The 11068-nt window shown below is 62.1% G+C and overlaps 1 protein-coding gene across 1 annotated transcript in view; it reads right to left on the bottom strand.

Annotated features, from left to right (window-relative positions):
* Positions 1-228: 228 nt before the first annotated feature.
* The window catches only part of TSHZ1 (teashirt zinc finger homeobox 1), a 70376-nt gene continuing 59536 nt past the window's right edge, over positions 229-11068 (bottom strand). The window contains exon 2 of the mRNA XM_054583790.1: positions 229-4725. Coding sequence (XP_054439765.1) covers positions 1553-4725 — 3173 coding nt within the window. The 3' untranslated portion in view covers positions 229-1552. The remainder of the gene's footprint in view (positions 4726-11068) is intronic.

Here is an 11068-nt window from a genome sequence, read left to right as displayed (position 1 = left end):
CCAAGGCTCAGCCCAGGGCCACCCAGCGGGGGCCAGGATGTTAAGTGTCGTCTTCAAAAACGCACCACCTACCGTCTGCGTGCACGCGTGCCAGCACACAGATCGCGCAATGGCGACCGCGGGCCGGATTTGCGCGGGCCGGCGGCACACGCCGGAGCTCTGGCCGCCGAACAGCGGCAGCCCCTCAAAAGGAGGACAGGACAATGGACGTAAACCAAGAACGGCGTGAAGATTTATTTTACAATTGAGAAAACAGTGGATTTAATCGTGTGAACCCAAACGTACTGTACAGTATTAATGACAGAACATCAAACGTATAATTAATAGTGCCTTGCTTTGTCTTCATTTATTTTTTTTGTCTGATATACATGCATCTGGAAAGATGCAAATGCCAGTAAAATTTCTCTATTTAAATCAAGCTGCGGGAACTAAATTTTATTCAAAAATTGTGGTTTTACATTATATACACAGAAATTTAATATAAAATGACAATATAAAAAGTTAAAAGAGAAAGCATACAGCCAGAAGGTACAAAGAAAGTTGAATAGATTAAAATGGTACGATATGTAACATACAGGAGTTTGTAAGCTGATGCTGGCAATTTACAAGGAAAGAACTCCAACAGTTGCCCCGATTTGTTTGTTTTTCCACTTACCAATGTGGCACGCTATAGAAAGGTCAGCTGGTACCAAAGCTTACATTTGTAAATAACTATAAACCGCAGTATTTTACAGGAAAAAAAAAAGGAATAGCATTTTTACACATTTTTTTAAATAATAGCTTGCATACTTTTTTTTTTTTTTTGCCAAAAGTGGCATTTTTTTTCAGCATCCAGAGGGTTTGGGCACAGAGGCGACCGGGGTGTTTGCTGCTGTTAGTTTTTGTTTGTTTGTTTTCTTTTTCTGTGTTGAACGTGTGCAGTTGAGGTTCCCTCACCCGCGGGTCCCAGACAACCTTCTGTCTTCAACAGCTGCATGCATCCTTCCTTCACAAACCCGCTCTGCGTATAAAAGCTCACGTTTTAATTATTAAATAAGTTTTGTGTCTGACACAGCTTTTGATCTGAATGAAATGCCTTTAAGCCTTTTTTTTCTTTCTTTCTTTTTTTTTTTTTTTTTGAGTGAAAGGCACAGAGATGCGATTACAGTCCTCAAAGGGTTAAATCTGACACCACTAGGCTCTATGACCTTTATTGTCACGGCAACTTTGTTAACTTTAGGATGTCTTTTTATCACATTATTTGTGTCTCTCTCTCCTGCTAAGTCAGTGTCTCTGAGTCGTGTGCCCCACTATTTCCTACAAAAGATAGCTTAACATCAAGAACAGATGTTGAAAATAAAGGTCAGACTGTGACTCACGGAGAAAGAAAAATAACATGCACAATCGGACAAAGAGCATATAAATATAGCTACAAAATATGTGTAAGAAAAACCAAGGTCCAGACAGGCCGTTCGGCAACCCGGGAGAGGCTGATTTCGGAGGCTCAGGCCAGGCCTAGTGCAGTGTGAAGACGCCGTGTAGTGCAATGTGCCAGGCCCCGCGCGCCCGGACGCTACTGCTTCTCCAGCTCCGTCACGTAGATCAGGTGGTCCTCCGGGGACTTGCCGTGGGTCTTACTAAGGTGCAGTTTGACCGCGTGCTTGCTCGCAAAGGTCCGGCTGCACAGCTTGCACTGGAACGCGGAGCCCAGGTCGTCCTCGGCGACCCCCGCGGGGCCCAGGGCCTTGGTGGCCAGGGCCTTGGGGACACCCTGCTGCTCCTGGATCTGGCCGAGCGGAAGCTTGGAGAGGTCCTTCAAGCTGAAGCCCAGGTGCGTCTCCAGGTGGCTGATGTACGTGGGCGCAGTTCTGAACTGAGAGGCACAGTCGTTGCAGAAGAACACGGGGTGCCCAGTATCCAGGCTCTTCAGGAACTTGGTCCCGCCTGTCCTCCTCAGCTGGTACTTGACGTTGGCCAGCCAGTGGCTGATGGTGGTCATGGAGAGACCCGTGAACTTGGAGATGTGCACCCGCTCCTGCGGGCCCAGGTCCGACAGGATGTACTTCCCGTCGGGGGTCTCCCGCAGGCTGGAGGCGAACTGGGCCTGCAGGATGAGCAGGTGCTGGGGGTTCCAGTTGGACTGCCGGCCCTTCCTCTTGTGAACGGGCGACAGCTCGTCCAGGGCCTCCTCAAAGCTGCTGGCGTCGGCGTCCGACTTCTCGGACACCGTGGAGGGCGTGGAGGACTTGGGGGTGAGGCGGCCCGTGAGGTTCTTCACCATGTCGGAGATGTCCATGAGCGCGCTCTCCCGCAGGGGCGAGGAGACCGCGTCCGCCGCGCCGGAAACCAGGGGCTTGCTTTTGGCCTTGGTCAGGTCGATGGGCTGGTCGCTGTTCTCGTAGTAGTAGCGGTCGATGGCGTCGGCCTGCTTGGCGGGGGTGGCGGGGTAGACAGGCTTGTCCAGCATGCTGTTGCTGATTTTGTACAGCATAGCCAGCGGGTCCAGCGAGGGGCTCACGGGCTTGGACACCTTGCCCAGGTGCGTGTTCATGATGGACTGCAGCGCGCTCAGCGGGCTGATGAACGAGGGCTCCGGCGAGTGGTCCGTGATGATGCCCAGGCTGCTACAGCCATTGGTGACTTTGGCTTTGAGAGGCTCGGTGCCGTTGGGGGTGTGGGCGTCCCCTGCACCCTCCTTTTTGGCCTTGCCCCCCTCTGCCTCGGGGCCCTTCTTCAGCTGGGGCTTGCCGCCGACATCCTCTGTCCGGGGGAAGTCCTTGTTCTCTTTGGCCACGGGGGACACGGCCTTCGCCGGCGAGCCCTTGTCCTTCTCCGCGGGCCTCTCCTCCTTCTTCACGCTGACCTTGCCCGTGACCTTCTCCACCAGCTCCTCCATGGCCGACACGTTACTCTTGTGGGGCGGCGGCGTGAGGCTCCCCGGGGAGTGCAGGAGCGCGGCGTGCTCCGAGGACAGCGGCTTTGCGCTGCCGGCATAGGCCGGCTGCATCTGCACGCTCTGCACGGCGGGCAGCGGCTTCACGGCGCCCGGCAGTTGGTAGGCCGCGTGGATGCTGGGATAGCCGCCCCAGGAGGGCGCGCCGTTCTGGGCTTTGCTGATGGCAGTGGAGACGGTGTTCTCCAGGGACTTGAGGATGTCCACCCCGCCCTTAGGGCTGTCGTCCAGGTCCTCCTCGCGGAGGTACTGATAGAGCGCCGTGGGCTCGAACTTCTCGGGCGTGTCCTCACTCTCCTCCTTGATCTTCCGCTCCGCGTCGCCGGCCGCCGGCGCCTTCTCCTTGTCGGGCTCCTTCTTCTCATCCGAGGCCGCGGACCCCACCGGCGAGTCGGGCTGCTTTTTGACATGGGAGGCGGGCAGCCGGGTGTGCGTGGTGGGGGGCAGAGGGATGGACTGGATCTTCTCTTCCACCACTGGGTCCAGCACCAGCTGCTTCCCTTTCTTGGAGGCGGAGGTGGTCACTTTCAAGAAGTGGCCAGTGACCATCATGTGGGCGGTGAGCTGCTGCAAGGTGTCGTGGGAGCTGCCGCACTCCATGCACTTCAGGATCTGCGCCTTGCGGGCCTCGAACTGCCAGGTGTAGCTGGCACCGTTCTGGTAGCCGTAGCGGTTGTTGGGGGTCACGTAGGGGTTGGCGGTCTTCTGGTCCTTGGCCGACTCGCTCAGGGCGGCCTCGGCGGCGGCCCCGGCCGGCTCGGGGGAGCAGGGGGACGCCAGGTCCTGGAGGGCCCGCTTTTTCGTGGAAGGGACCAGTTTGGTGATGGCTGGCACGGGCTCCTTCAGAGGCACTTTCTGGTAATGCTTAGTCTTGATCATGTGCACGCTCAGGTCCTGCAGGGACTCGAAGGAGTGGCCGCAGTACATGCACTTGAGCACCTTCTGGGCGTCCTCCTTCCCCTCCATCTCCATCAAGGAGCGCTTCCTGGGCTTGGACCAGCGCTTGGTCTTCTCGGAATCCTTGTCCCTGTTGTCGTCGCGGTAGTGGCCCGTCTCGTTCATGTGCACCGTCAGCTCCACCAGCGTGTCGTAGGCGGCGCTGCAGTCCTTGCAGCGGAACTTGCTGGCGCCTGTGAACACCGAGCCGTAGAGCTTGTTGTTCTGCCGGTAGAGCTGCACCGTGCTGAAGAGGCTGGGCTCGGGCAGCAGCCCAAACGTGGACGTCTGCTGCAGCGTCTTGGCCAGTGCGGCCTGGTGCCAGTCGTAGCCTGAGCCGCCGCCGCTGGTGCTGGTGCTGGTGCTGGTGCTGGGGGTGCTGGCGGCGGTGCCGGCGGTCCCTGCGGTCGTGGCGGGCGGCGTGGGCGTGGGGGTGGAGCTCTCCTTGGGGCCCGCATCGGTGCTGCTGCCGGTGGAACTGGGCTTCTTCAGGTCCAGTGCTAAGCTGGACCAGCAGGACTCCGAGAACAAGTTCGCGTAGACGGCCTTGATTTGCGCCAAACTGTCCTGGGGGTAGGAGACCCTGTCAGGGCCCTGCGGCCCCTCCTTGTCTTCTCTAGAGGACGAGCTTTTGAGATGGGCCAGCTGGTCGCTGTTCTCGCTGAAAGGCGACCCGTAGCCGGCGTCCTGATTGGTGGCCGTGCTGACGGGGGAGTCCTGGTAGCTCTGGGCCTCTTTGATCTCGGCCTCTTCGCCGCCCACGTAGTCGCTGTCCTGAATGTCCAGGGAGAGCCCATCCTCCTCCACGGTTTCTTCATCTATTTCCGCCGCCTTCAATTCTTCCTCAGGAACATAAGCTAGGGCAGAAAAATGGAACACAGTGAGGAGTAAATCACGTGCAAGGCCTCGGCCTCCCGGCACTCGCAGCGTCTCTAAAAAGATGGTTCCCACCCGGGCTCTCAGGCTGCCAGGCTCCCCGCTGTGCGTGGCCGCCCACGCTGCCCCTCGGCAGGGGCGGCGGAGGCTCGGCTTGCACCGGCATGGCCGCTCCGCGGAGAGGACGCGCTGGGAGGGCGCGCCTCGGCTGGGGGGCGGGGGTCCGCCCCCTTCTGAGGACGCCCGCTGGGGACACCGTGAGCGGGAAGGGCAGGGCACTCACCCCCTCCCCCAGGCTTCCCCCTCGTAAGCGATGACCTGCGAGTCCCCCGTGCCTTCCCCCATCAGGTGGGACCTGGCTCTCAACTTTTAGGACGAGATAGTCCACAGACAGAATCATGCGGTTCCCGCAAACGCAGAGTCCTCCACGGCAAGCAGTAAGCGCGCTCTGGGCTCCACTAAAAGGAGAGGGCAGTGGGAACCCTGGCCCCCTCCCTGCTTGGGGGGCGCAGAAGGCCCAGAGGGGCACCAGGCAGGGGCCAGAGAGCCCACGGTGGGAAGCGGCGTGGTTCACAGGGGCCGAGGGGGAACACCCCGAGGGTCCGTCGCCAGGAGAGCGGACAAGCAGAGCGCGGCGGGTTACCCAGCCGCACAGAAGAAGGGAGCCCTGGCACCCGCTGCGATGTGATGAGCCTGAAGGGCGTTCCGCTCTGTGACGTGAGCAGCCTCAGAAGGACAGACACTGCGTGACCGCACTGCCGAGAGGGCCTGGCGGGGTCCGACCCTCAGAGACCGAGGGCAGAGGGTGGCGGGTGCCCGGCCGGGGCGGCGGCCGCCGTGCGATGGGGACGGCGGGTGTGGCGGCTGCACAACAGTGTCAACCTCCCTAACGCCGCTGAGCCGTGTGCTTAAACGTGGCACACGTGGCGACTTCTGTGCTGTGACTATTTCACCAGCACGAAATGCTTTTTTAATTCTAACAAGGCCGCTCGCGTGCGCTGAGCCGCCCAGCGCAGGCTGCCTGTGCCCAGCGCAGCGTCTCCCGGGGGGCCACCGACGGCTGTCGCAAGAGCGAGAGGCGCGGGGGCACATACCCCATGAGACAAAACCCGGTTCTCTCCTGCGGGGCCTTGCAGACCCTTCGCCATATGACCATCGGCTAAAGCCCCCCGGGAGGACTGCAGGCCTCGCCACCTCCCTTAGGTGACCGACCGATGAGTTTCACCTACTTTTTATTATTTTCACCGGTTTTTGAGGGAACGCCTAGCTGAACTAGGGTCCCATGAATTCTTTGGGAAGTCTGGGGCTAAGATGTCCTCCAGGAAGGCCCGACCAGGAACACACGCGGGTGTGACCAGAGACGGGTGTCTCATTAAGTGCGCTCACTCATTATCACGTTATCAGAGCCGGGTCCTCGGGGAGGGCGGCAGAGCGCGCCGCGTTTTCAGGGGCAGCTGACAGGACAGAGGAGACCGCCTCGTCAGCCCAGGGCGGACGCGGGGGCAGGGCGAGCGGCGGGGGGCTCCAGAGCCGCAGGCGCTCCTGGGTGGGAGCACACACAGTCGCTGTGAGCACACGCACACCCCCACACGCACACGGCCGGTGGCAGCCTGCGGGCTCACGCGCACGCCTGCTCACACACGGCCGGTGGCGGCCTCATCAGCCATTTAGCTGCCCTAACAGAATATAGCCGTCCCGCCTTAGTTGCGGGGGATACATTTTAAGACCCCCGACTGCTGCCTGAAACTACATGTAGTCCTGAGCCCCAGATATACGACGCGCCCCCATATATGTGCACGTGTGTCATAAAGTTTAACCTATAATCAGGCGCGGTGAGAGGTGAATGAGGAGACCTCACTCTAATGCTAAAGCGATGGTGGCTCACACACAGGCACCGCCGTGCGGACGGGCGACGGAGCGGGCCTGGCCGAGGGTTCCGCACGCTCTTCAGGGCTCAGACTGGCCACAACTTAAAACGAATGGACGCTCTACTTCCGGAATTGTCCGCTGCACGGTTTCAGACTGCAGACAGCCGCTGGTAACGTAGACCGCGGCCACGGGGACTGCCCCGTGCCTGTGCACCCCGCAGCCCTGCCCAAGGCCCGTTCCGCGCCTCGGGGACAGCGGGGGCCATCCGAGTGCCATGTGCACGTCTGACCCGCAGCCGAGGGCAGGACGGACCCACGGGCAGCTCTGGGGGTCGCAGCTGCGTCCGCGCCAGTTGCTACCGGGAGAGACAGTTGCCGTGTGAGACTGGAGGCTGAGCGTCCGGCCTCCGCATCTGGGTAACGCTCCACCCTCTGGCCCCTACGCGAAACGCAAAGCGCACAAAACCAGAAACCAATGGCCAAGGGCAAGCACGTCGTCCTCTTGCCCATGACTGTTACAGGGTCAGGGCGCTCCCGGTCCTGCGGGCTCACAGCGCGTGCTCAGCCCGGGCGCCTCAGGAGCCCCGGCACACGCATCACCCGCCGCGGGCTCGGTCGGGGCCGACCTCTGCGGATGGTGACATGGCGGCCTGAGGGCCTCCTGGGCCGCCAAGCTCCTGCGGAGATGGAGCCCCCGCCCGGGGCCGCCCGCCTCCAAGCCGGCCCGCAGCCGCGCATCCTGGGGCCCGGCCGGAGGGAGGCGTCTGACGGCAGGGTCGGCCTTCTCCTGCCCCAGCTCCTTGCCACCGAAAACACGTCATCTGGGCCCACTCGGCTCGGCAGGGGGACCAGGGCTCCCCAGGCCGCCCCACGGGAGGTGCCTGGCCATGCGTGCCAAGCAGAGAAACGGCTGCCATCCCGTCTGCGGGGGCAGAAACGCCGGCCAGCTGCTGCTCCTCTGGGGCATGACGTCCTTGCTGCCAGGGGTCGCTCCTCGGGGCTGAAGCGGCACCGGCATGGTTCCGTCAGCGCCCACGGGCCCTGTCCACGTCCCAGCGAGGGCACTGCCATCTGCCGTGGTCCTTCCCGAGCCTGTCCTCACGACACAGTCCCGTCTACACCCAGGCATCCCCAGGTCGAGCTGGCAGGCGTCTGGCCGACAACAGCACGGCCCCAGGGCAGCGGTGGCTGCGGGGGAAGGGCACCCCCCCAGGCTACCTCACCAGGGAGCCCACGGCAAGACCCTGGGTTCAGCGAGCCGTCCCCTTCCTCGGCCCCACAGCCGCTGCTCTCCAGGAGGTGGCAGGCGAGAGGAAGGGGTCCCCAGCGTGCCTGCCCTCCGGGCGCTCCCAGCCCCGCCGAGAACCGAAGCAGGCGAGCAGGCAGCAGCGACGGGGCCAGGGCGGGGGGCGCCTTCCGAGAAGGGGGCGCCCCCATGCGGACTGAGGTGCAGCCTGGGGTCCCGCCGGCCTTCCCGCTGGTCCCAGCAGGCCCCTTCCGCAGTCGGGGTGGGGGGTGGGCGGCATGCGCCGCCCCTCGGCTGTGGGGCCCACGCGTCTCGTCCCCTCTCGCCCCTTCCCGGCCCCTCCCGTGCGCACCTTCGACCACCGAGCCCACGTCCACCCTGCAGGCCGGCCGGCCCGGGGGCCCCGGGAGCCCTCGCCTCGCTCTCGACAGGGAAGGAGGCCCGCCGGCTGTGACCTGAGTGCACTGCGACGCGGGTGTCCCGCAGGCACGCCCAGTAAACTGGGTGCCAACGAGATGGTTTCTCCTGCCCTCCCCAGTACCCCCAGAATAACAGCCCCTCCTGCTCCCGGATTCCTCTCCTGATTCCGTCCTCCTGACTCCCCCGGACGCGCCGTCCACGCCGGAAGGAGGCGGCTCGCGCAGCGCCCGCTCCTTTTCCAGCCCTGTCTCCAACACGCCGCCCCCCCCAACGCCGGCAACAACTGGGATCCAGCAGGGGAGCCCCTCTCCCTCCTCTTCCCGCGACCGTCCGCCTCCAGCTGCCCGGACGGCCTGCAGTCCGTGGGCTGCAGCCTGTGAAAGCCACCACTTAAGTCCCCCCATGACCTCCCTTGTGTCCAGGGGGCACCTGCCTCCCCCGCCGCCTGGTGAAAGACACCCGTCCGCGGGGGACGCTCAGATGGCATCTCCCTCGTGCCGCCTCCTCACCCCTCGCGGAATTCACTGCTCCCCGCAGAACGGGAGGTGTGGGCCGGCCGTCCTCTCAGGGCGCCCCGGGCCCTCCCCCTCCGCCCAGACCACCGCACGCGCCAGGCCGGCTGCCAAGGGGGCCCCCCCAGGGGCCCCCGGAAACGCCTGTCTCGCAGGTGAAGAAACTGAGTCTCGCAGACGCTGACCGACTCCCCCAACTCACATGGGAAAAACACTGTGCCCTGGGCTGGAATTCGGGTCACCTGACCCCCAGTCCCAGACCTTTGCACCCAGCCCCCGCCAGGACCAAGCGCGTCCTTTGTTGTCTTGTCAGCACCTCGATGCCAGCGAAAGCTCCCGTAACTGTCTTTGGTGAGTCGACGGCTCAGAGGGGTTCTGCGTCAAGTATGTAGAAACCCTGCGTGTGTCAACTGTAACCGAAAAATACAAAAGTTTTAAAAAACTCGAGGTTGGATGGCCCAGTTGGTCGGAGCGCCATCCCGTACACCTAATGGTGGCGGGTTTGATCCCCAGTCGGGGCGCGTGGAGGCAGCAGCGGCTGGATGTGTGCGTCTCTCTCTCTCCAATCAATAAACAAATCCTTGGGTAAGGAGTTTTAAAAAATTAGATGGCAAGAGATTAATAAATACCTGAAGACTATAAAAAAGCATTGAGAAACCTCTTACAGGCCAGTCATGCTGTTACACGTGGGAGACTGGATGAAAGAGAAGTAGAGACGTTTTTCAAAGCTGATGAGCTTTGGCCCCGTAATTTTACTTCTGGAGGCAGAGGCTGCGGACAGGAAACTGGGAGAAGCCCTGGTGCACGAGACGCCCGCCTCAGGCCGCTCCGCGGGAGACGTGGCGCCGCCGCCGGGTCTGCAGCCGCCAGGGAGCTTCGGCGGTCGGCGTGCACTCCCGCGATGCAGTCCGGTCCCGACGTGAGAAGGCACGCTCGGACCGCCGGCGCAGTCACTGGACGACGAAGGCCGAGGAAAACCCTGGACACGGTGGGACGATCCCCTGGAGAGCACGTGGACCGCGGCTTTTTCTGGCAAGCGAGCGCCCGCGTTACGGGCTGAGCAAGGCGGCTGTTGACAGACATGCGTATTTTCAAGGTCGGCTTCGGTGTCTCCGTTTAACGAGCACGGATTGCCCATGTTACACCGCTTCTGGAACAAAACCGCCCGCAGCCCCGGCCGGACCTGGAACAGGGAGGAAGCACGGGGCAGGCTTGGCTCCTCGTTACTCCTTAATATGGGGAAGTAAAGGGGCATCGAGAAGAACGAGGGTGACGCCAGGGTTAGGGTTCCTGTCGGAGGGACGTCTTTCGGGGACCTCAGTCGTGGTGAGCCTGCTCCCCCCGGCCCCTGCCCCTCCCGGCTGGGCTTGTGTTCCTGCCCGTCCAGGGACCTGTCCCGTCCGGGGAGGGCGCTGGGGGCCGCAGACGGGAGCAGCGGCTCGGTGGTTACTGGCGGCCCCGCACCGGCCAGGGCCCTCGCGGGGAAGGGACCACGTTCCTGAGGGGCGGCCCTCCCAAGGCCCGGCGGGGGCGGCTGCGGGAGGAAGTGAGAGGCCGGGGCTGGGAAGCTGCGGAGCCCGGCCCTCGCCCCTCGCGAGCCTGCGGGACGGGGAGCCGGCTGAGCGGGAAACGGATGTCGCGAGAGGACGAGCGTGCGGCGCGGGTCTTTGGCGCCCGCCTGGGCCCTGGCTTCCGGGCAACGCCGCACTTTGCTCTTGTTCTGCCACCCGGTGCAACTATGCGGTCATACTGAATGACGCGTTTATCTCCGTCCGGCTGGGTTTTACACCGGCCGTCGTGATGGCCATGGACAGGTGGCCTTCTACCAAAATACATTTACTCCAAGGGGCCGTCTCGCGGCAGGGGCCCCACGTACCTACGTGATAAACGTCCCGCTTCGGTGCACAGGATGATCTTGCAAAATCCTCCCAAACGTGCAACTGAGCACTGGTAAAGCCGCGTCACCTCGAGGGGGACAGCATGGGGGGACAGCAGGGGTCTGGATGAACGTTAGGAAATACGGGGACATAAAGGCCAAGGAGGAAGCAGACACGGAGCCCCTTCTCCTCAGGAAAAAACATCACCATATGAGCGGCTTCTCCGTTAATTTATGAACATAATGTTTAGGTTTTTGCAGGGAGGCTGACGCTCTGCTGAGCAAAGCGGAGAGGCCACTCCGCGCGGGTGTGATGTGAGCAAACGTTCCATTGCTTTGCACGATTTCAGGTGCCTGTTTCCGTCGCCCAAGCGCCGAATCACAACAGCACTGTCTCTTTCC

The sequence above is a fragment of the Pteronotus mesoamericanus genome, unplaced genomic scaffold (assembly GCF_021234165.1).
Source record: "Pteronotus mesoamericanus isolate MK-2021 breed Mesoamerican mustached bat unplaced genomic scaffold, CSHL_Meso_final contig_74, whole genome shotgun sequence".
In the NCBI taxonomy this organism is placed as follows: Eukaryota; Metazoa; Chordata; class Mammalia; order Chiroptera; family Mormoopidae; genus Pteronotus; species Pteronotus mesoamericanus.
The sequence above is the reverse complement of the archived record's forward strand: the minus strand, read 5'-3'. Positions and strand labels throughout refer to the sequence as shown.